This window comes from Choloepus didactylus, chromosome 9 (assembly GCF_015220235.1).
Source record: "Choloepus didactylus isolate mChoDid1 chromosome 9, mChoDid1.pri, whole genome shotgun sequence".
Taxonomy (NCBI): Eukaryota; Metazoa; Chordata; class Mammalia; order Pilosa; family Megalonychidae; genus Choloepus; species Choloepus didactylus.
Window position 1 is genome coordinate 92,548,665 of NC_051315.1, and position 19,939 is coordinate 92,568,603.

Consider the following 19,939-nt stretch of genomic DNA (forward strand, 5'->3'; position numbering starts at 1 on the left):
AGCCTTCCCTGCAACCTCAGCTGATTGTCCCAGAGTTGGGAAGGTAGAGCAGTGTGAATTAACAAAGCCCCATTCAGCCATCATTTCAGCAGACTGGGAGCCTCCCTACACAGCCCAGCAGCCCAGAACTGCCCTGGGGGGACGGCACTCACCTGTGACATAGCACAGTCATCCCTCAACAGAGGACCCGGGGTGCACGGCCTGGAAGAGGGGCCCACTTGCAAGTCTCAGGAGCCATACGCCAATACCAAGGACTTGTGGGTCAGTGGCAGAGACAAACTGTGGCAGGACTGAACTGAAGGATTAGACTATTGCAGCAGCTTTAAAACTCTAGGATCACCAGGGAGATTTGATTGTTAGAGCCACCCCCCACTCCCTGACTGCCCAGAAACACGCCCCATATACAGGGCAGGCAACACCAACTACACACGCAAGCTTGGTACACCAATTGGACCCCACAAGACTCACTCCCCCACTCACCAAAAAGGCTAAACAGGGGAGAACTGGCTTGTGGAGAACAGGTGGCTCGTGGACGCCACCTGCTGGTTAGTTAGAGAAAGTGTACTCCACGAAGCTGTAGATCTGATAAATTAGAGATAAGGACTTCAATTGGTCTACAAATCCTAAAAGAACCCTATCAAGTTCAGCAAATGCCACGAGGCCAAAAACAACAGAAAATTATAAAGCATGTGAAAAAACCAGACGATATGGATAACCCAAGCCCAAGCATCCAAATCAAAAGACCAGAAGAGACACAGCACCTAGAGCAGCTACTCAAAGAACTAAAGATGAACAATGAGACCATAGTATGGGATACAAAGGAAATCAAGAAGACCCTAGAAGAGCATAAGGAAGACATTGCAAGACTAAATAAAAAAATGGATGATCTTATGGAAATTAAAGAAACTGTTGACCAAATTAAAAAGATTCTGGACACTCATAGTACAAGACTAGAGGAAGTTGAACAACGAATCAGTGACCTCGAAGATGACAGAATGGAAAATGAAAGCATAAAAGAAAGAATGGGGAAAAAAATTGAAAAAATCGAAATGGACCTCAGGGATATGATAGATAATATGAAACGTCCAAATATAAGACTCATTGGTGTCCCAGAAGGGGAAGAAAAGGGTAAAGGTCTAGGAAGAGTATTCAAAGAAATTGTTGGGGAAAACTTCCCAAATCTTCTAAACAACATAAATACACAAATCATAAATGCTCAGCGAACTCCAAATAGAATAAATCCAAATAAACCCACTCCGAGACATATACTGATCACACTGTCAAACACAGAAGAGAAGGAGCAAGTTCTGAAAGCAGCAAGAGAAAAGCAATTCACCACATACAAAGGAAACAGCATAAGACTAAGTAGTGACTACTCAGCAGCCACCATGGAGGCAAGAAGGCAGTGGCACGATATATTTAAAATTCTGAGTGAGAAAAATTTCCAGCCAAGAATACTTTATCCAGCAAAGTTCTCCTTCAAATTTGAGGGAGAGCTTAAATTTTTCACAGACAAACAAATGCTGAGAGAATTTGCTAACAAGAGACCTGCCCTACTGGAGATACTAAAGGGAGCTCTATGGACAGAGAAACAAAGAAAGGACAGAGAGACTTGGAGAAAGGTTCAGTACTAAAGAGATTCGGTATGGGTACAATAAAGGATATTAATAGACAGAGGGGAAAAATATGACAAACATAAACCAAAGGATAAGATGGCTGATTCAAGAAATGCCTTCACGGTTATAACGTTGAATGTAAATGGATTAAACTCCCCAATTAAAAGATATAGATTCGCAGAATGGATCAAAAAAAATGAACCATCAATATGTTGCATACAAGAGACTCATCTTAGACACAGGGACACAAAGAAACTGAAAGTGAAAGGATGGAAAAAAATATTTCATGCAAGCTACAGCCAAAAGAAAGAAGGTGTAGCAATATTAATCTCAGATAAAATAGACTTCAAATGCAGGGATGTTTTGAGAGACAAAGAAGGCCACTACATACTAATAAAAGGGGCAATTCAGCAAGAAGAAATAACAATCGTAAATGTCTATGCACCCAATCAAGGTGCCACAAAATACATGAGAGAAACACTGGCAAAACTAAAGGAAGCAATTGATGTTTCCACAATAATTGTGGGAGACTTCAACACATCACTCTCTCCTATAGATAGATCAACCAGACAGAAGACCAATAAGGAAACTGAAAACCTAAACAATCTGATAAATGAATTAGATTTAACAGACATCTACAGGACATTACATCCCAAATCACCAGGATACACATACTTTTCTAGTGCTCACGGAACTTTCTCCAGAATAGATCATATGCTGGGACATAAAACAAGCCTCAATAAATTTAAAAAGATTGAAATTATTCAAAGCACATTCTCTGACCACAATGGAATACAATTAGAAGTCAATAACCATCAGAGACTTAGAAAATTCACAAATACCTGGAGGTTAAACAACACACTCCTAAACAATCAGTGGGTTAAAGAAGAAATAGCAAGAGAAATTGCTAAATATATAGAGACGAATGAAAATGAGAACACAACATACCAAAACCTATGGGATGCAGCAAAAGCAGTGCTAAGGGGGAAATTTATAGCACTAAACGCATATATTAAAAAGGAAGAAAGAGCCAAAATCAAAGAACTAATGGATCAACTGAAGAAGCTAGAAAATGAACAGCAAACCAATCCTAAACCAAGTACAAGAAAAGAAATAACAAGGATTAAAGCAGAAATAAATGACATAGAGAACAAAAAAACAATAGAGAGGATAAATATCACCAAAAGTTGGTTCTTTGAGAAGATCAACAAGATTGACAAGCCCCTAGCTAGACTGACAAAATCAAAAAGAGAGAAGACCCATATAAACAAAATAATGACCGAAAAAGGTGACATAACTGCAGATCCTGAAGAAATTAAAAAAATTATAAGAGGATACTATGAACAACTGTATGGCAACAAACTGGATAATGTAGAGGAAATGGACAATTTCCTGGAAACATATGAACAACCTAGACTGACCAGAGAAGAAATAGAAGACCTCAACCAACCCATCACAAGCAAAGAGATCCAATCAGTCATCAAAAATCTTCCCACAAATAAATGCCCAGGGCCAGATGGCTTCACAGGGGAATTCTACCAAACTTTCCAGAAAGAACTGACACCAATCCTACTCAAACTCTTTCAAAACATTGAAGAAAAGGGAACACTACCTAACTCATTTTATGAAGCTAACATCAATCTAATACCAAAACCAGGCTAAGATGCTACAAAAAAGGAAAACTACCGGCCAATCTCCCTAATGAATATAGATGCAAAAATTCTGAACAAAATACTTGCAAATCGAATCCAAAGACACATTAAAAAAATCATACACCATGACCAAGTGGGGTTTATTCCAGGCATGCAAGGATGGTTCAACATAAGAAAATCAATCAATGTATTACAACACATTAACAAGTCAAAAGGGAAAAATCAATTGATCATCTCAATAGATGCTGAAAAAGCATTTGACAAAATCCAACATCCCTTTTTGATAAAAACACTTTAAAAGGTAGGAATTGAAGGAAACTTCCTCAACATGATAAAGAGCATATATGAAAAACCCACAGCCAGCATAGTACTCAATGGTGAGAGACTGAAAGCCTTCCCTCTAAGATCACGAACAAGACAAGGATGCCCGCTGTCACCACTGTTATTCAACATTGTGCTGGAAGTGCTAGCCAGAGCAATCCGGCAAGACAAAGAAATAAAAGGCATCCAAATTGGAAAAGAAGAAGTAAAACTGTCATTGTTTGCAGATGATATGATCTTATATCTAGAAAACCCTGAGAAATCGACGATACACCTACTAGAGCTAATGAACAAATTTAGCAAAGTAGCGGGATACAAGATTAATGCACATAAGTCAGTTATGTTTCTATATGCTAGAAATGAACAAACTGAAGAGACACTCAAGAAAAAGATACCATTTTCAATAGCAACTAAAAAAATCAAGTACCTAGGAATAAACTTAACCAAAGATGTAAAAGACCTATACAAAGAAAACTACATAACTCTACTAAAAGAAATAGAAGGGGACCTTATAAGATGGAAAAATATTCCATGTTCATGGATAGGAAGACTAAATGTCATTAAGATGTCAATTCTACCCAAACTCATCTACAGATTCAATGCAATCCCAATCAAAATTCCAACAACCTACTTTGCAGACTTGGAAAAGCTAGTTATCAAATTTATTTGGAAAGGGAAGATGCCTCGAATTGCTAAAGACACTCTAAAAAAGAAAAACGAAGTGGGAGGACTTACACTCCCTGACTTTGAAGCTTATTATAAAGCCACAGTTGCCAAAACAGCATGGTACTGGCACAAAGATAGACATATAGATCAATGGAATCGAATTGAGAATTCAGAGATAGACCCTCAGATCTATGGCCGACTGATCTTTGATAAGGCCCCCAAAGTCACTGAACTGAGTCATAATGGTCTTTTCAAGAAATGGGGCTGGGAGAGTTGGATAGCCATATCCAAAAGAATGAAAGAGGACCCCTACCTCACCCCCTACACAAAAATTAACTCAAAATGGACCAAAGATCTCAATATAAAAGAAAGTACCATAAAACTCCTAGAAGAGAATGTAGGAAAACATCTTCAAGACCTTGTATTAGGCGGCCACTTCCTAGACTTTACACCCAAAGCACAAGCAACAAAAGAAAAAATAGATAAATGGGAACTCCTCAAGCTTAGAAGTTTCTGCACCTCAAAGGAATTTCTCAAAAAGGTAAAGAGGCAGCCAACTCAATGGGAAAAAATTTTTGGAAACCATGTATCTGACAAAAGATTGATATCTTGCATATATAAAGAAATCCTACAACTCAATGACAGTAGTACAGACGGCCCAATTATAAAATGGGCAAAAGATATGAAAAGACAGTTCTCTGAAGAGGAAATACAAATGGCCAAGAAACACATGAAAAAATGTTCAGCTTCACTAGCTATTAGAGAGATGCAAATTAAGACCACAATGAGATACCATCTAACACCGGTTAGAATGGCTGCCATTAAACAAACAGGAAACTACAAATGCTGGAGGGGATGTGGAGAAATTGGAACTCTTATTCATTGTTGGTGGGACTGTATAATGGTTCAGCCACTCTGGAAGTCAGTCTGGCAGTTCCTTAGAAATCTAGATATAGAGTTACCATTCGATCCAGCGATTGCACTTCTCGGTATATACCCGGAAGATCGGAAAACAGTGACACGAACAGATATCTGCACGCCAATGTTCATAGCAGCATTATTCACAATTGCCAAGAGATGGAAACAACCCAAATGTCCTTCAACAGATGAGTGGATAAATAAAATGTGGTATATACACACGATGGAATACTACACGGCAGTAAGAAGGAACGATCTCGTGAAACATATGACAACATGGATGAACCTTGAAGACATAATGCTGAGCGAAATAAGCCAGGCACAAAAAGAGAAATATTACATGCTACCACTAATGTGAACTTTGAAAAATGTAAAACAAATGGTTTATAATGTAGAAGGTAGGGGAACTAGCAATAGAGAGCAATTAAGGAAGGGGGAACAATAATCCAAGAAGAACAGATAAGCTATTTAATGTTCTGGGGATGCCCAGGAATGACTATGGTCTGTTAATTTCTGATGGATATAGTAGGAGCAAGTTCACAGAAATGTTGCTATATTAGGTAACTTTCTTGGGGTAAAGTAGGAACATGTTGGAAGTTAAGCAGTTATCTTAGGTTAGTTGTCTTTTTCTTACTCCCTTGTTATGGTCTCTTTGAAATGTTCTTTTATTGTATGTTTGTTTTCTTTTTAACTTTTTTTTCATACAGTTGATTTAAAAAAGAAGGGAAAGTTAAAAAAAAAAAAAAAAAGAAAAACAAGGAAAAAAAAAGATGTAGTGCCCCCTTGAGGAGCCTGTGGAGAATGCAGGGGTATTTGCCTACCCCACCCCCATGGTTGCTAACATGACCACAGACATAGGGGACTGGTGGTTTGATGGGTTGAGCCCTCTACCACAGGTTTTACCCTTGGGAAGACGGTTGCTGCAAAGGAGAGGCTAGGCCTCCCTATGGTTGTGCCTAAGAGCCTCCTCCCGAATGCCTCTTTGTTGCTCAGATGTGGCCCTCTCTCTCTGGCTAAGCCAACTTGAAAGGTGAAATCACTGCCCTCCCCCCTACGTGGGATCAGACACCCAGGGGAGTGAATCTCCCTGGCAACGTGGAATATGACTCCCGGGGAGGAATGTAGACCTGGCATCGTGGGACGGAGAACATCTTCTTGACCAAAAGGGGGATGTGAAAGGAAATGAAATAAGCTTCAGTGGCAAAGAGATTCCAAAAGGAGCCGAGAGGTCACTCTGGTGGGCACTCTTATGCACACTTTAGACAACCCTTTTTAGGTTCTAAAGAATTGGGGTAGCTGGTGGTGGATACCTGAAACTATCAAACTACAACCCAGAACCCATGAATCTCGAAGACAGTTGTATAAAAATGTAGCTTATGAGGGGTGACAATGGGATTGGGAAAGCCATAAGGACCACACTCCACTTTGTCTAGTTTATGGATGGATGAGTAGAAAAATAGGGGAAGGAAACAAACAGACAAAGGTACCCAGTGTTCTTTTTTACTTCAATTGCTCTTTTTCACTCTAATTATTATTCTTGTTATTTTTGTGTGTGTGCTAATGAAGGTGTCAGGGATTGATTTGGGTGATGAATGTACCACTATGTAATGGTACTGTAAACAATCGAAGGTACGATTTGTTTTGTATGACTGCGTGGTATGTGAATATATCTCAATAAAATGAAGATTAAAAAAAAAAAAAAAAAAAAACTGAAGGGGAGAAAAAACCCAAAAACCAGTTTTACTTCACATGGCATTGGGCAGCTCTTGCTAATAAAATGCAAGCTCTACAGCTAGCTAACATGACCAACACATCAGTTTGAAATGTGTTCCCTTGTTAAAAGTTTAACTCATATAGAAGGTTGGCCTCTCATTCTGGTGGCTCTTCATGTGGACAACCCTTAACTAGGATATTACACCTGGTCAAAAAGAACGAAGAACTTGTTGGCAAGCCAGATGTCCTGTCACCTCACTAGAGGGAAGCTTGGAGACACCAGGGGATCTTTTGCTACCAAAAGGCTCCCTTTGTGTGGTACCGCTGCTGTGGTGCCTTACCCCGTCTTTTCTCAGCTCCACCGAGGGCTGGTCAGGTGGTGACATCCTCTCAGGGCAGGGAACTCTGCAGAGGGAGGGCCAAGGAGCTTCTGGCCAAACATAGCTGTCTGTGATCTTGGGGTTCTGGGCGTGGCTGAAACATCACGTTTTTGCTGTTTCAGGCTGGAAACTGCCAGGCGCCTAATGCTTGACCTCTGTTTAAATGAGGGACTTGAAGACTAGACAGCATGGCTCTTTTCAATTTATTGCATGAAGGAGTTACACTACTCCAAGTTAAAAGTGGACCCCAAATGGTTACATTATACAAGCTGTGAAGTTTTTAAACTTGTGACAAGGGACAGAGGGAAATTTTCTACTCATTGCAAGGAAATCCTAACTTACGCTTCAGTAAGCCACAAGCACTTAAAACCCATGAACTGTCAGCCAGTCTCCTTCGCCAGTCCAATCTCTACAAGAAACTGGCATATGTTCTTGCGCTGGTCACCCTGTAGCTGAATCACTTCTCCATATTCTGGATGCTCAATTACAGTACCATTGCAGGCAAATTTCCTCTTAAACACCTTCACTAGTTTCTTTTTATCATAATCATCAGCGATCGCTTGGACAGTGGTAAGGGTGTTCCTGCCGTTTCTGTGTTGAGTTCTTATATGGACATAATCCTCACTCCCAGCAGGAAGTAGGTCTTCACCCTTCCTTGCATCAGCAAAGGGGTCGAAAGAGTGGAGGTTCTGGACAGCGGACATACGATCTTTTTAAATTTATTGAGGCTTGTTTTATGCCCCAGAGTATGATCCATCCTAGAGAAAGTTCCAAAAGCATTAGAGAAGAATGTAGATCCTGATAATTTGGGATGTAATTTTCTATATATAACCATTAATTCTAATTCATTTATCACTTGTTTAAATTCTGAATTTCCTTATTGGTCTTCTGTCTAGATGATCTATCTATAGGGGAGCGTGTCGTATTGAAGTCTCCCACAATTATTGTGGAAACATCTATTGCTCTCTTTGGTTTTGCCTATATTTGTCTCATATACTTTGGAGCGCCTTGATAGGGTGCACAAACATTTATGATTGTTATTTCTTCTTGGTGAATTTTCCTTTTATTAGTATATAGTGTCCTCCTTTGTCTCTTATAATATCCTTGGATTTAAAGTCAGTATTATCTGAAATTAGTATTGCTACCCCTGCTTTCTTTTGGCTGTAGCTTGCATGGAATATTTTTTTCCATCCTTTAACTTTCAATTTCTTTGTGTCATTAGGTCTAAGATGAGTCTCTTGTAAACGACATATTGACGGTTCATATTTTTTAATCCATTCTGCCAATCTATATCTTTTAATTGAGTAGTTTAATCCATTCACATTCAATATTATTACTGTGAAGGCTGTTCTTGAATCAGCCATCTTTTGATTTTTATTTGTCAGATCTATTTTTACTGTCTTTCTCTTTATTTCAAGATACCCTTACTAAGACTCTTCAGTTCTGTGCCTTCTCCAGCCCTCTCTCCTTCCTTTTATTCTCAGCCAGTAGAGCTTCCCTTAGTAGTTCTTGTAGGGCAGGTCTCTTGTTAACAAATTCTCTCAGCATTTGTTTGTCTGTGAAAATTTTAAGCTCTCCTTCAGTTTTGAAGGAGAGCTTTGCTGGGTAGAGAATTCCTAGCTGGAAATTTTCCCTTTCAGAATTTTAAATATATCATACCACTGCCTTCTTGCCTCCATGGTGCCCACTGAATAGTCAGTCCTCAATCTTATATTGTTTCCCTTATATGTGGTGAACTGCTTCTGTCTTGCTACTTTCAGAACTTTTTCCTTCTCTTCAGCATTCAATAATCTGATTAGGTTATGTCTGGGATTGGGTTTATTTGGATTTATTCTATTTGGAGTTCATCAGGCATCTTTGATCTGTCATTTAGAAGGGTTGGGAAATTTTCCCCAACAATATCTTCAAATACTAGCTCTTTACTCTTTTCTTCCCCTTCTGGGACACCAATAATTCTTATATTTCTGCACTTCATATTGTCCATTGTTTCTCTGAGATCCATTTCAAATTTTTCAAATTTTTTCACCATTAATTCTTTTGTGCTTTCACTTTCCATCAACCTATCTTCAAATTTGCTAATTCGGTCCTCTGCCTCTTCAAATCTAGTGTTGTGTGTCTCAAGAATATTTTTAATTTGATCAACAGTAGCTTTCATTTCCAGAATATCTGATTTTTTTTTATTTACTCTTGCAAATTCTTGTTTATACTCTTCTAGGGTCTTCTTCATGTCCTTTATATCCTGAGCCATAATATTAATGTTTGTGGGTACTTCTTTGATTAATTGCTCCAGGTTCTGTGTCTCTTCTGGGATTTTCATTTGGACAATTAGATTATCTATATCTTCTAGTTTCTTCATATGCTTTGTAATTTTCTGTTGTTTTTGGCCTCTTGACACTTGCTTATCTTGATAGGGCTCTTTTAGAGTATGCAGGATTATTTGAACATTTATGTATAATTTGACAGAGCCACAACTTGGTGGAGTGCACTTTCCTGACCTACCATCAGATTGTGTGCCTGAGTCACCTTTTACGCTTAAGCCAGTTCTCCTCAACTTAGTTTATGTACTAAATGGGAGTCCAAACCATATGGAGGTCCAATCAGTGTACCAATTTTCCATGTGCACTGGGGACTGCCAGTCCTATGGGTGAGAGTATGCTCTGTGCAGTTTGACAAGGAGTCCGCTCCAGGACACAGTGGTCCTGGCCTCTCCCAGGTCTGCATGCGGAGTACTTTGGGGCTGCAGAGCTTGCATCTCACCTTCCAGCTCAAATGGCCCATTATCCCTGTCTGCTTTGTGCTCACGAGTCCCTGAAATTGGGGGAGGGCTCCTGGCACTTCCGTGCCTCACCCCTGCCTCTATGCTGTGCACACCGCAGGCCTCCGTGGGGGAAGAGTGTATGCCAACACAAGCCCACCAAATCCCGAATTTCCTCAAGGAAACTCCCGACTGCTAGGCTGTAAAACATTATTTCCCAGCCAATCACTAAGTCCCAGCCCTGGTGCCGGGAAAGGCACCTGCAAAGACGGATGCACCAGGTTGGAAAACCACCCCTTCCCGTGGTCGTCTACCCACTCAAATCACTTTTGAATTACTTCCTTAATAGTTAGCAGATAGCATTGCCAGATCCTCCTGAGTGCTCCCTCACTGCTCTGGCTTCCCTGGTCCCCTCCCCAGGGACCCCCAACTTCCCCACACCCAACAACTAAATAGATAAAGCCTCAGGCAGCCCCTCACATGGGCTGTGTGTTTTCTGATTGGCTGGAAATGATTGTGGGATTACCTGCAGAGGTACAAAATGGGGCAGTCAAAAGGTTGCTGAGTTTAGACAATGATTTAGGGAACTGAAAGACCTTTACCATTATTATAATGCCATCAGTTTTATCCCCCTTAATCACAAAACAGCTTTGCAGAGCTTCACCATGATCAATCAAGAGGAAATCATGGAAGGTTCTAGAAAGATCCTCCACCGCTTGTGGATACTGTCATCCCCTCTTTCTAGGCTTCTATTTCCTCGTTTGTCCAAAGAAGGCTATGGGGTTTCCAACCCTGGCCACACCAGAGAATCACCTGAGGAATCTTTTAAAATGCCCCACACCCAAAGATTCTGATTTAACTGATCTGAGGACCGGGCATCTGTGCATTTTCAGTTCTCTGGTGATTCTCTGAGCGGCCAGGGTGGAGAGCCACCATGTAGCCCACCACCAAGGCCCTGGAGCCACGAACACACTTTCACAGCTCCTCCCACGTCACCAATAGAAATAATTTGCTTTCCAGGACTGACAATAGGTGCTGGGTGCAGCCTGGCCCAGGTGAAGGACATCTTGGCTGAGAGGGTTTCCCAGCTCCCAGAAGAGAACGCTCAGACATACCGAGCCCTCCTGAAGCACCTGAAGAGTCTGGCAGGTCAGCAGATCCGGAATATGGCGGTATGTTCCCTAGGCCGGTCATTGGGCACGCAGCTCCAATTTCTTGTCTTACATTTTTCTCTTTTCTTTTCTTTTTTTTTTTTTTCACATCTATTTCTTAATCGCACTGAAATGTTGAAATTACATTGGCCGAATCAGCATGCAAAAGGCTCGTAGCAGTTAGAACCATCTGGCATAATAAATAAATATTTAATATTTACCAAACATTATTTAGTAAAATATTTTGAAGAATAGTGTCAGTCAAGTTCGGTGGAGTGGCTGAGTAGCCATACAGGTGGGATTTTGTCATGGTTTTGCTAATTTCATGATAAGGATATCAAAGAACCTTGGTTTAGTCTTGGGCTGCATTACTTGAAGTATAGTGTCTAAAATAAGGATGGTAGCCTTCTCTACTCTACTTCACACCTCAGCTGGAAAATCTTGCTTAGGTCTGGGAGCTCACTTTAAGGTCTGTTCATTTTCGACCTCAGAAGAAGGCACAAGAGACATAGGTAGGTTTTCAAAATACACAAGTTTCCCTGCCCCACACACGCTAAGTAAGATATGGGGGATCGAGGGAGACATATTTTCTTTGAAAAGGCTCTTCAGGTAATTCCAAAATGTTCTCTCCCCCTGTTAGGACTCTGCCAGACACCCTGGTGCCTGGCAAGCATATGGTGGCAGGAGAGTAAGGGGTGGGAACCAGAGCAAAAAGAGAACAGTTGGTGGGCCCGGGTACAGTCAGAGGGAACGTGAGAGCTGCCTTCTAATGTCATAGACTCCCAAGCACAGATGTAATTTATTACATGTGATCACAAAGAGCAGCAAGCTGACCAAGGGGCGAGACTCCAGGGAGGTAGGTTTCAGCTCAATGGAAATAAGGACTATCAATGAGGTGTCCACAAAGAAATGGAGTTCCCTGTCCTCACAGATGTTCTGGCCCAGACCACAGCAACATAAGGGGTCCCTGTAGATTCCATCACTATGTGGGGAGGAACTGAGTGACCAGTCCTGAGATACTACAGGCTCTATCGAATCCGAGCCAGGTCTCCCAATGAGAGGAGAGGGTAACTGTCAAACATACCATTTCCCCAGAGCTACGACATGGCAGAGGCCCACCGAAAAAGCTGAGATCCCGTGTTCCCCAGGCAGGATGGTGTCTCCACAGCTGGTCCCGTGGTCATGGGTGTTGTGTCAAAACCAAGCAGGGGGTGGTTCCAAATTGGCTGCTGTGCCTCAGTGCTTGCTCTGAAGCCCTGTCCTGCCTCTTCCTAACTGGGAGATCTTGGTCACATTTCATAATTTCTCCATGTCCAGTTTCTTCTGCATCTGTAAAACAGAGATAACGGCATCATCTCACTGGGTTCCCATGAGGATTAAGTATGTGCAAAGAGGTTAGGCAGTGTGTGGAACCCACCAAATGCTGGGTGACATTAGTCAGCATCACTTCCATTCCCAATCCAAAGCATCTGACAGGAGGGGACCCCCTGGACAGGCTAAACTGAGACCCCTCTGCAAAGGGGAAAAGGACTCCTCTTGACTGTTTCACTAGCCAACGAGAAGGCCCTAGGCAGGTGCCCATGGGGTTTAGAAATCGAGGGCCGGGCAATGGAGACTGTAACTCTCTCTCCTTAGTCCTTAGGGGGACACATTATAAGCCGGCATTGCTATTCAGACCTGAACCCAATTCTGGCTGTGGGCAACACTACCCTCAATCTGATATCAAAAGGTAAGCTACCCTGGACACCCTTTTATTATTTTTTCCTTAAGGAACTGCTTTAAGTTCAGAGCCCGGGCCTCTGGCTCTCAATTCACCATGGGGAGTTCGGGAAGAAGGCACACTGATGCAGGGGGGTGGCTGGTGCTTCCTCTGGCAACACACCCATGGACCACACACTCAGTCAGCTCATGTGTTGTGCTTGGCAAGTGCACACCGGGGGTGGTTTGCAGAGGCTGCCGTGAAGGCGAGGCTGGAGTGAGCACCCCTCTCCTCCTCTTCCGGCCTCTCCCTCCCCACCACCAACACCCACAGCCTGTGGCCTCCCCACAGCTCCCTCCAAGCTGTTCCCTCCTGTTGGTGGGTGAGAAGCCACTTGTATGGAGAGGATGCACTGCAGACACTGTGGGTTCCTGGAGGCAAGAGCAAAGCAGAGATGAACTTTAATTGCCAGCTGAGAGGAGCCCTCCATTGGGGCCCCTCCATCTCCTCAGAAGTGCTCAGCATGCCCTGACCTCTGGCTGCTCCAGGAATGCTCGTGCCTCCCCTTTCCTGGTTGCCAGGTCCTGGGCTGCATACCTGCACACAGGATCTCTAACTCGCTCAACCACCCAGCAGGGATCAGTGGGTCAGGAGGTGCTTGCCTCTTCTCCATCCAGGCGGCCTCCCTGGGCCATCCTGTCCGCCTGCCACTGACTCTAAAATGCCCCTTCCCCTTCTCCCCTTTCTCACCACCACCCACCCCCAGTCCCTGCCACTCAGCCAGCAGGTCAGTCCCTGATGCGTTGATGCCTCCTGTGCTGACCCTGCCCCAGGCACTGGGCTACACGGGGAGCAGTGACAATCTCTGCCCCACCCAGACTTCCGGGTGCATCTGACCAGGCATTATACCGCAGACAGATATTTGCTGGCTGACACAAGGCAGTCCCTAAGGGATGGGAATTCAGGAAGTGTGGGGGGAGGAGACTTGGCAAAGGAAAGGCTTTTCCCCACAGCTCTGAGGGCTCTATTCAGCTTTGTCTGAGGCCCACCCAGGAGGGAGGAGAGGAAAGGCCTCACACCTGCCAGAGGCGCCCACTTTGCTGAGTCCTCCAGGCCTGTCATCCAGGGACGGTTCAGCTCCAAGACCAGGAGAGAAGCCGAGACTCTCGGGCACCTGGCTGGCAGGGGCAGCCCAGCCCCCATGCAGAGCCCGTGTTATTTTACTAGGGAGTTGCCATTACCTTCAGCTTAAGGCCTCTGCTTTCCCGGTCCTGTTAAAGCCGTCTCCAGCCTGAGCGAGGCCTCCGCTGCAGCCCCAGCCCCAGCCCCGGGCGTGGGATCCACTGACTGACCCAGCAGCAGGGCCCGCAGGCAAGGACCAACAGGTGGCTCTTTGGGGAGCTCTTCACCTCCTTCTCAACTACACTCGAATTCCGGGGATTAAACCTAAGCACCTAAATGCCCAGGATTAAGCACATGTCAGATTAGCTTGGCTGTGGTTTGATCTCACGGCACCTCTTGTGGAGCCACAAACCACTTTTTAAAGCCAAGGGCGCAGCTCTGTCCACCAAGTAGCAACAGTGGGCTAAAAGGAGGTTTTGCTAATTGTACACTTTGCTTTAAGGGCGTATATATCTGGTTTAGCAGCAACAGCAAGGACAGAAAGTAAATCCAATGATTTGAACTCTGTTAATAGCAGAGACAAACCCTGCATTAGCTTCAAATACACCCTTACCTTGATTCTAAGCAGTAAATGGGTTATATTTCATTAACGAGACTCTGCTCTGAATGAATGAAAGTTGCCCATGCCTGGCCAGCCTTTGAGGCATGAAGAGACCCTGGTTCACGTTATCATGTCACAATAAAAGAAATGCCACCAAGTTGCCCTCACCCCTTCCCTACCCCCTGCACTTCCCTGGGGATGGGAATGGGGTGAGCACTGCCACATGGGCATTGGGGTGGCACAGACTCAAAGCTCCACATTGCTCTGTGCAGAGGAAGATGGCATTTTCTTTTCCACTACTGACATCTAGAAGTACAGAAAAATCTTGCTTTCCTTGTTGCAACTGTCCAGCAGTGTCTTTTTCTTCAACAGAAGGTAAGCGGCAGATTCCTCTAAATCAGCATTTTCTTGCTGGGTTGGCAAGTGCAGACCTTAAGCCAGAGGAAATCTTGGAATCTGTGCATATCCCTCACTCTCAAAAGGTGAGAAATCTGCTGGTCACTTTCAAGGGTGATTTTTCCTTTGTCAGTACTGAGTCCGGCCCTCTTTAGAAATCTGAAAACAGACGGAAGGAAGATAACTCTGCACTGAAAACCTGTTCTCTGTCCCACTGTGGACTGGCCTGTACCAAGGCCCTCCATGAGTGGGCAGCTCCGGGATGTGGATTTGAGGATGCTGTTGCAGCTGGAAAGGGGAGGGGCCACTAAGGGCCCGCAGTCCTGCATCCACACCCCTCATGTCCACAGAGGATTCTGGGAGGCAGAAGTTAAAGCTCTCAGGCTATGGAATGGAGCTTCTCTGCCTAACCCACAGGAGATGGAGGCTTGGGCTCTGCCTCCCCACTCCCACTCTAGCCAACTGCAACCATTCACAGGAGCACAAGGGATTCCAGATGTTTGCTAACACCAACTACCTGGTTATTGTGGCCTCCCGGCTGGCTATGAAGGTGTTACCGGACCAAGGTGGTGGAGTTTATGCAGGATGTGCTCAAATGACCAATTCCTGAGACACCGGGGTTTCAACGAGAGAAAGAGTTTTATTGCTAGGTGCAAAGCAGGAGAGCAGATGGCCTATCAGCCTAAAATCTGTCTCCCCGAACCACAGTAATTTTGATAGTTTCATAGTATTAAAAGATGGGCAGATTTTAAGATAATGAGCACAAGGGCTCCAGATGATGTAATTAGAGGTGATCTAATTATTGAGCATGCACAGATTGATTACATGCTTAGTCACAGAACATATGTAAGAAGATGGCAGCCTTAATATGATAATAGGCGTGATTTTTAGTATTATAATGAGGTATAGGTTACTTATAGGCTAAAGTCTAAGCTACTGCACATGTCAGATGGACCCATTTTGGTTAGATCCAGCTTTGGTTATCAAGATAACTGTGGACTTGGGGTGGGTTCATTTTGGGCTGACCCAAGACCCTTCATTAATAAACATTAGGGGCTGTCTTTAGTGATCACAAGACTACAAAGTCAAAAAACTGGGTAAATGGGTACAAGTGAAGGTTAGTTACAAGGTTTTACGAACACAAGGGCACAAGATAAAGGCTATACAGTCATTATCAGAGATCAAGGCAGCTGAATTACAGTACAGAGATTTCAAGTATTTCCCTCTGTCTATTCTAATATACCGTAAAGAGGAATATCTATATGATGATTCAGTAATCATAATCAGTCCTTAAATCCTAACTTCTCGGTAACAAAGTTAGTCCTCCGTCCTCAATCGCTGCTTCCTGTGCCTTCCCCAAAGCTGTGCCACAATCCGTGAGGATATGCTTCCCAGAGAGAGGCACCATAACACACACACATGCACTCAGATGATCATAAGCCATCAGTCTGCTTGGTTATGTTTGCGTTAAGTGTTTTCAGCCATGGATGACCTTCATTTGTGTTTCCGTTGGAATGGAAATGTTTAAGTGTTTTCCCAATCAAAAGTGCATCTGTGTAAAGGCAGGAGACAGAAAAAGAGGCAGACTCAAACATGAGCAACCTTGGGAGCTGCATGGATGCACCCAATTAGGGACACATCTTCACTGACTCCCACGTTGGTACGGCAGAGGGGCTGACGCCAAGGGGTCAGCTGGCGCAGCCAGCAATTCTCCTGGCTCTTGCTCCTGATACAAGTTTCCCTAGTCCACCACTGTTGGAAAGTTCTATTTGGTTCCTTTTTTGAGCTTTACAAAATGAAAAAGTAATCGTTTCCAAACCAAGAAATGCAGTGGGTCCTTGCAGTTTAAGCAAATCACCTTTAAAAACACCTGTGTCCGGAGGGCTCCTCTGTCCTCACAGGGGACAAAGGTGTCTGCATGGCAGCTGGATGGAAAAGCATGCGGAAATGTTTTTGCAGCGCACCGTGCAGAGGCATCTGGGCCCCAAGGGGAAGCACTGTGGTCCCTGTTGGGGATCCAGGACGTTGGGGTGGGCCTTTGGGAGGGTGGCAGTCTCACTCTGAACAAGAAAGCAGCCAAGTCATCTACTGATCATGCCATGTGTCTTTTGTGTCCCTTTAGCTTGAAACTATGTGAATAATCAGTGGCACCAAAAAGCAGAAAGCATGCTCTTAGTTTCGACGTATCAAATAACATCAAATGGTTTCTGTCTCCACAGTGGGAATTTGTGTCGGCCTTCCGACAGGCTCAGTGCCAGCAAAACGCCTTGCCCGATGTGAGCGCCGGGATGAGAGTCCGTTTCAAAGAAGGCACAAACACCATTGAGGAGCTGAGCATCGTGTATGGAGGGGTAGGGGCTGCCACCATCAGTGCACATAAATCCTGCCAGCAGCTCGTAGGCAGGTGAGCAACGAACTTGCAACCTGCAGGTGAAACTTGACGTTTAAAATGACAAGTGGAAATCTGACTGCAGCAAGTGTTGGTAATGCAGTGGGAAGATGTAAAATCACTCCTTGTTCTTCCTGTAATTTTGCTAAATGAATCCAACCTTATCTGACTTAATTAATTGGTAGCCACTCTTTGGGTAAGGCATACAACAAAAGCAGCCCAGGATGGAGTTGAAGCAGCAGGTATTGTTTGTTTTTCCCCCACCTGGCCCTGGTTCACTTATGCATATCAGTATGACAGCAAACCCATACAGGGCAATGCCCAAGTGACACAAAATGTTCCCATCACTCAGGTACCCTCTATTTTTCCCTGAGTGAAGGCATCCGATCAGAATCCCATTCTGTTCAAAATGGAATTGGCCCTATTATCTGTTTGTTTAATATCTGATTCTAGCATGTTCTGGCTCGTGAATGTGCTTGGTTCCACATTATAGGGCAATGGACAGGGTCCACCCTTACCCTGCCGTGACCCTTGGGCCCTTGGTGCAGCCTCCCCAGGTCTGTTTTCCTGAAGGTCTTGGTTAGGTGATTTCCAAGTTCCCTTCCAATCTAAAAAAAAAAAAAAAAAAAAAAAAAAAAGGAGTCCCTGTGATCTCTAAAATGTTGCCATCCAATATCTAGCATATGCAATCAAGGCTGCCTTTTATCTGGTTCCTATCCTGCCTCCTAACCTCACCAGGTGCTGGAATGAGCTGCTGCTGGATGAGGCATGCAGGCTGGTTCTGGACGAAGTCTCCCTCCCAGGCTCAGCTCCAGGTGGGAGGGTGGAATTCAAGAGGACTCTCATCATCAGCTTCCTCTTCAAGTTCTACCTGGGAGTTTTGCAGGAACTGAAGAAGCTAGTAAAGCTCTTCTCTGTGCCTGTAAGTGCTCTGGCTTTTAGATGCTCCTTGTAGCCGTCAGCATGCAGCTTTCCCACTTCTCTTTTTGTGAGCAGCCTGTGCCATTACCTGTCATCTGTCCAGGCCAGACCTTGCCTGTGTCTAGGATTCAGGCCTGAAAGCTGCCTGGGGCTCAGGCTGCCAAACTGTCTGCAAATGTTTTCTGCATGCCCCGAGCACAAATATGATATGCTGCCCCTGCCTCACCATGCAACTTTCTTTTAAAGTCAACTTGATTGAAGTATAATATGCATATAACAAAATACACCTATTTAAATTCAGTGGGCTTTGATAAATGTGTATACCTGTGTCACCACCACCACAAAGTACAGAATGGTTCCATCACCCCAAAAAGTACCTTTGTGCCCCTTTTCAACCCTCCTGCCCCAGCCCCAGGCAAGGACTGATCTGCTTTGTGTCACTATAGATTGGTTTTGCCTATTCTAGTTTATATTCAATATGAAGTGTAAAATAAAATTTTAAATTTTAAAAAGACCAAAATGTGTATATATGCTAATATTTAAATAGCCTCTTTCTAGATTTTCTGATTGTTAACTTCTGGAATAAGTTAAGCAAAACCAAACATCGCCCTCCCTCTCCCCTCCCTCCTCCTCCTCCTCCTGTCCTCTCCTCTCCTCCTTCTATCCCTCACCCTCCCCCCCCCCCCCGCCATTCTTATTTTGCTGACACCCTAAGCACACATTTAGTTTGCCACTGGGGTAGCCCTACCCTGCCTTATCTATGGGTAGCTTTTGCACTTCAGCTCCTTTTGCTCTGAACACAGTGCTTCCCTGGTCATTTTTACCTCCAGTGGTGATTTTCCAGGGAACTTCTCCCCCTCCCCTGGCCATCATTACAGCTCTCAAGCTACCTTGTACTCCCCGTTCCCCGACCACACCACACCCAACAGTCCACTGTCCCTAAGGTACCTGATTTTCATGTACTCAGATGAAACCCTCACCAACCACATCCACCAGGGTACTCCTTGCTGCCATTAATTTCTGAATCAAGACACTTGAAACATTTCAGTGACAGCCAAAGCATCCTTATTATTGCTCTCCCAGACAAGCTGAGTTCCTCAGAAGAACAATCAGCATCAGGCCCTTTTGTGTACAATGAATCCCCGCTCCTGCTGGAGAGGCTTATCCAGCCCAAGACTCCTTGTTCTCCTCCTTCCTCGGCGCCAGCTCCCAGGCAGGCCTGTGCCTCCTCAGGGTGACTTGAGAGTCAGATTCAAACCAGTCAGTCTAGTTCCTCAAGATGTGGAAGAGTCCTCAAGCAAGAAACATTCACAAAAGGTAAAGTCCAGCAAATAGTGTGGATTTTGGTTATCTGGCTACCTTGGCCTAGCAGCTTCTTAGATAATTAGCCAAACCATTTTCACGTAAATCAAAACCCACCTTAATCAGAGACTAACCAGCTTGTTTTTATTATTTTGAATCATCTTTCAGGACAGCCATCGTTATCCTGAAATTTCAGAGCAATTCCTAAGTGCTCTAGAAGATTTCCCTGTCACAATACCCCGGGGAGTCCAAACATACCAGGTCAGTGGCTTTAATTTAACCAACACCTAGAAATTAAGAGACAAGCTATAGCTGTGTCATGCAAGCAAGCTTTTCA

At 44.0% G+C, this 19,939-nt stretch overlaps 2 protein-coding genes across 6 annotated transcripts in view; one reads left to right on the forward strand and one right to left on the reverse strand.

Moving 5' to 3' along the window:
- LOC119544175 (aldehyde oxidase 2) overlaps positions 1–19,939 on the forward strand; it is an 81,821-nt gene that overhangs the window by 24,284 nt on the left and 37,598 nt on the right. For 4 of the 5 annotated variants that reach the window (XM_037849365.1, XM_037849366.1, XM_037849368.1 and 1 more), the window contains exons 11-16: positions 11,042–11,193; positions 12,808–12,901; positions 14,967–15,076; positions 17,210–17,394; positions 18,118–18,301; positions 19,771–19,863. In XM_037849365.1, the coding sequence (XP_037705293.1) occupies positions 11,042–11,193; positions 12,808–12,901; positions 14,967–15,076; positions 17,210–17,394; positions 18,118–18,301; positions 19,771–19,863 (818 nt within the window). The remainder of the gene's footprint in view (positions 1–11,041; positions 11,194–12,807; positions 12,902–14,966; positions 15,077–17,209; positions 17,395–18,117; positions 18,302–19,770; positions 19,864–19,939) is intronic. The other variant, XM_037849367.1, reaches the window with a different exon arrangement.
- Positions 7,647–7,970, reverse strand: LOC119544503 (eukaryotic translation initiation factor 1-like). Its single transcript, XM_037849984.1, has one exon. The coding sequence runs from the start codon at positions 7,968–7,970 to the stop codon at positions 7,647–7,649; it is 324 nt and encodes a 107-aa protein (XP_037705912.1).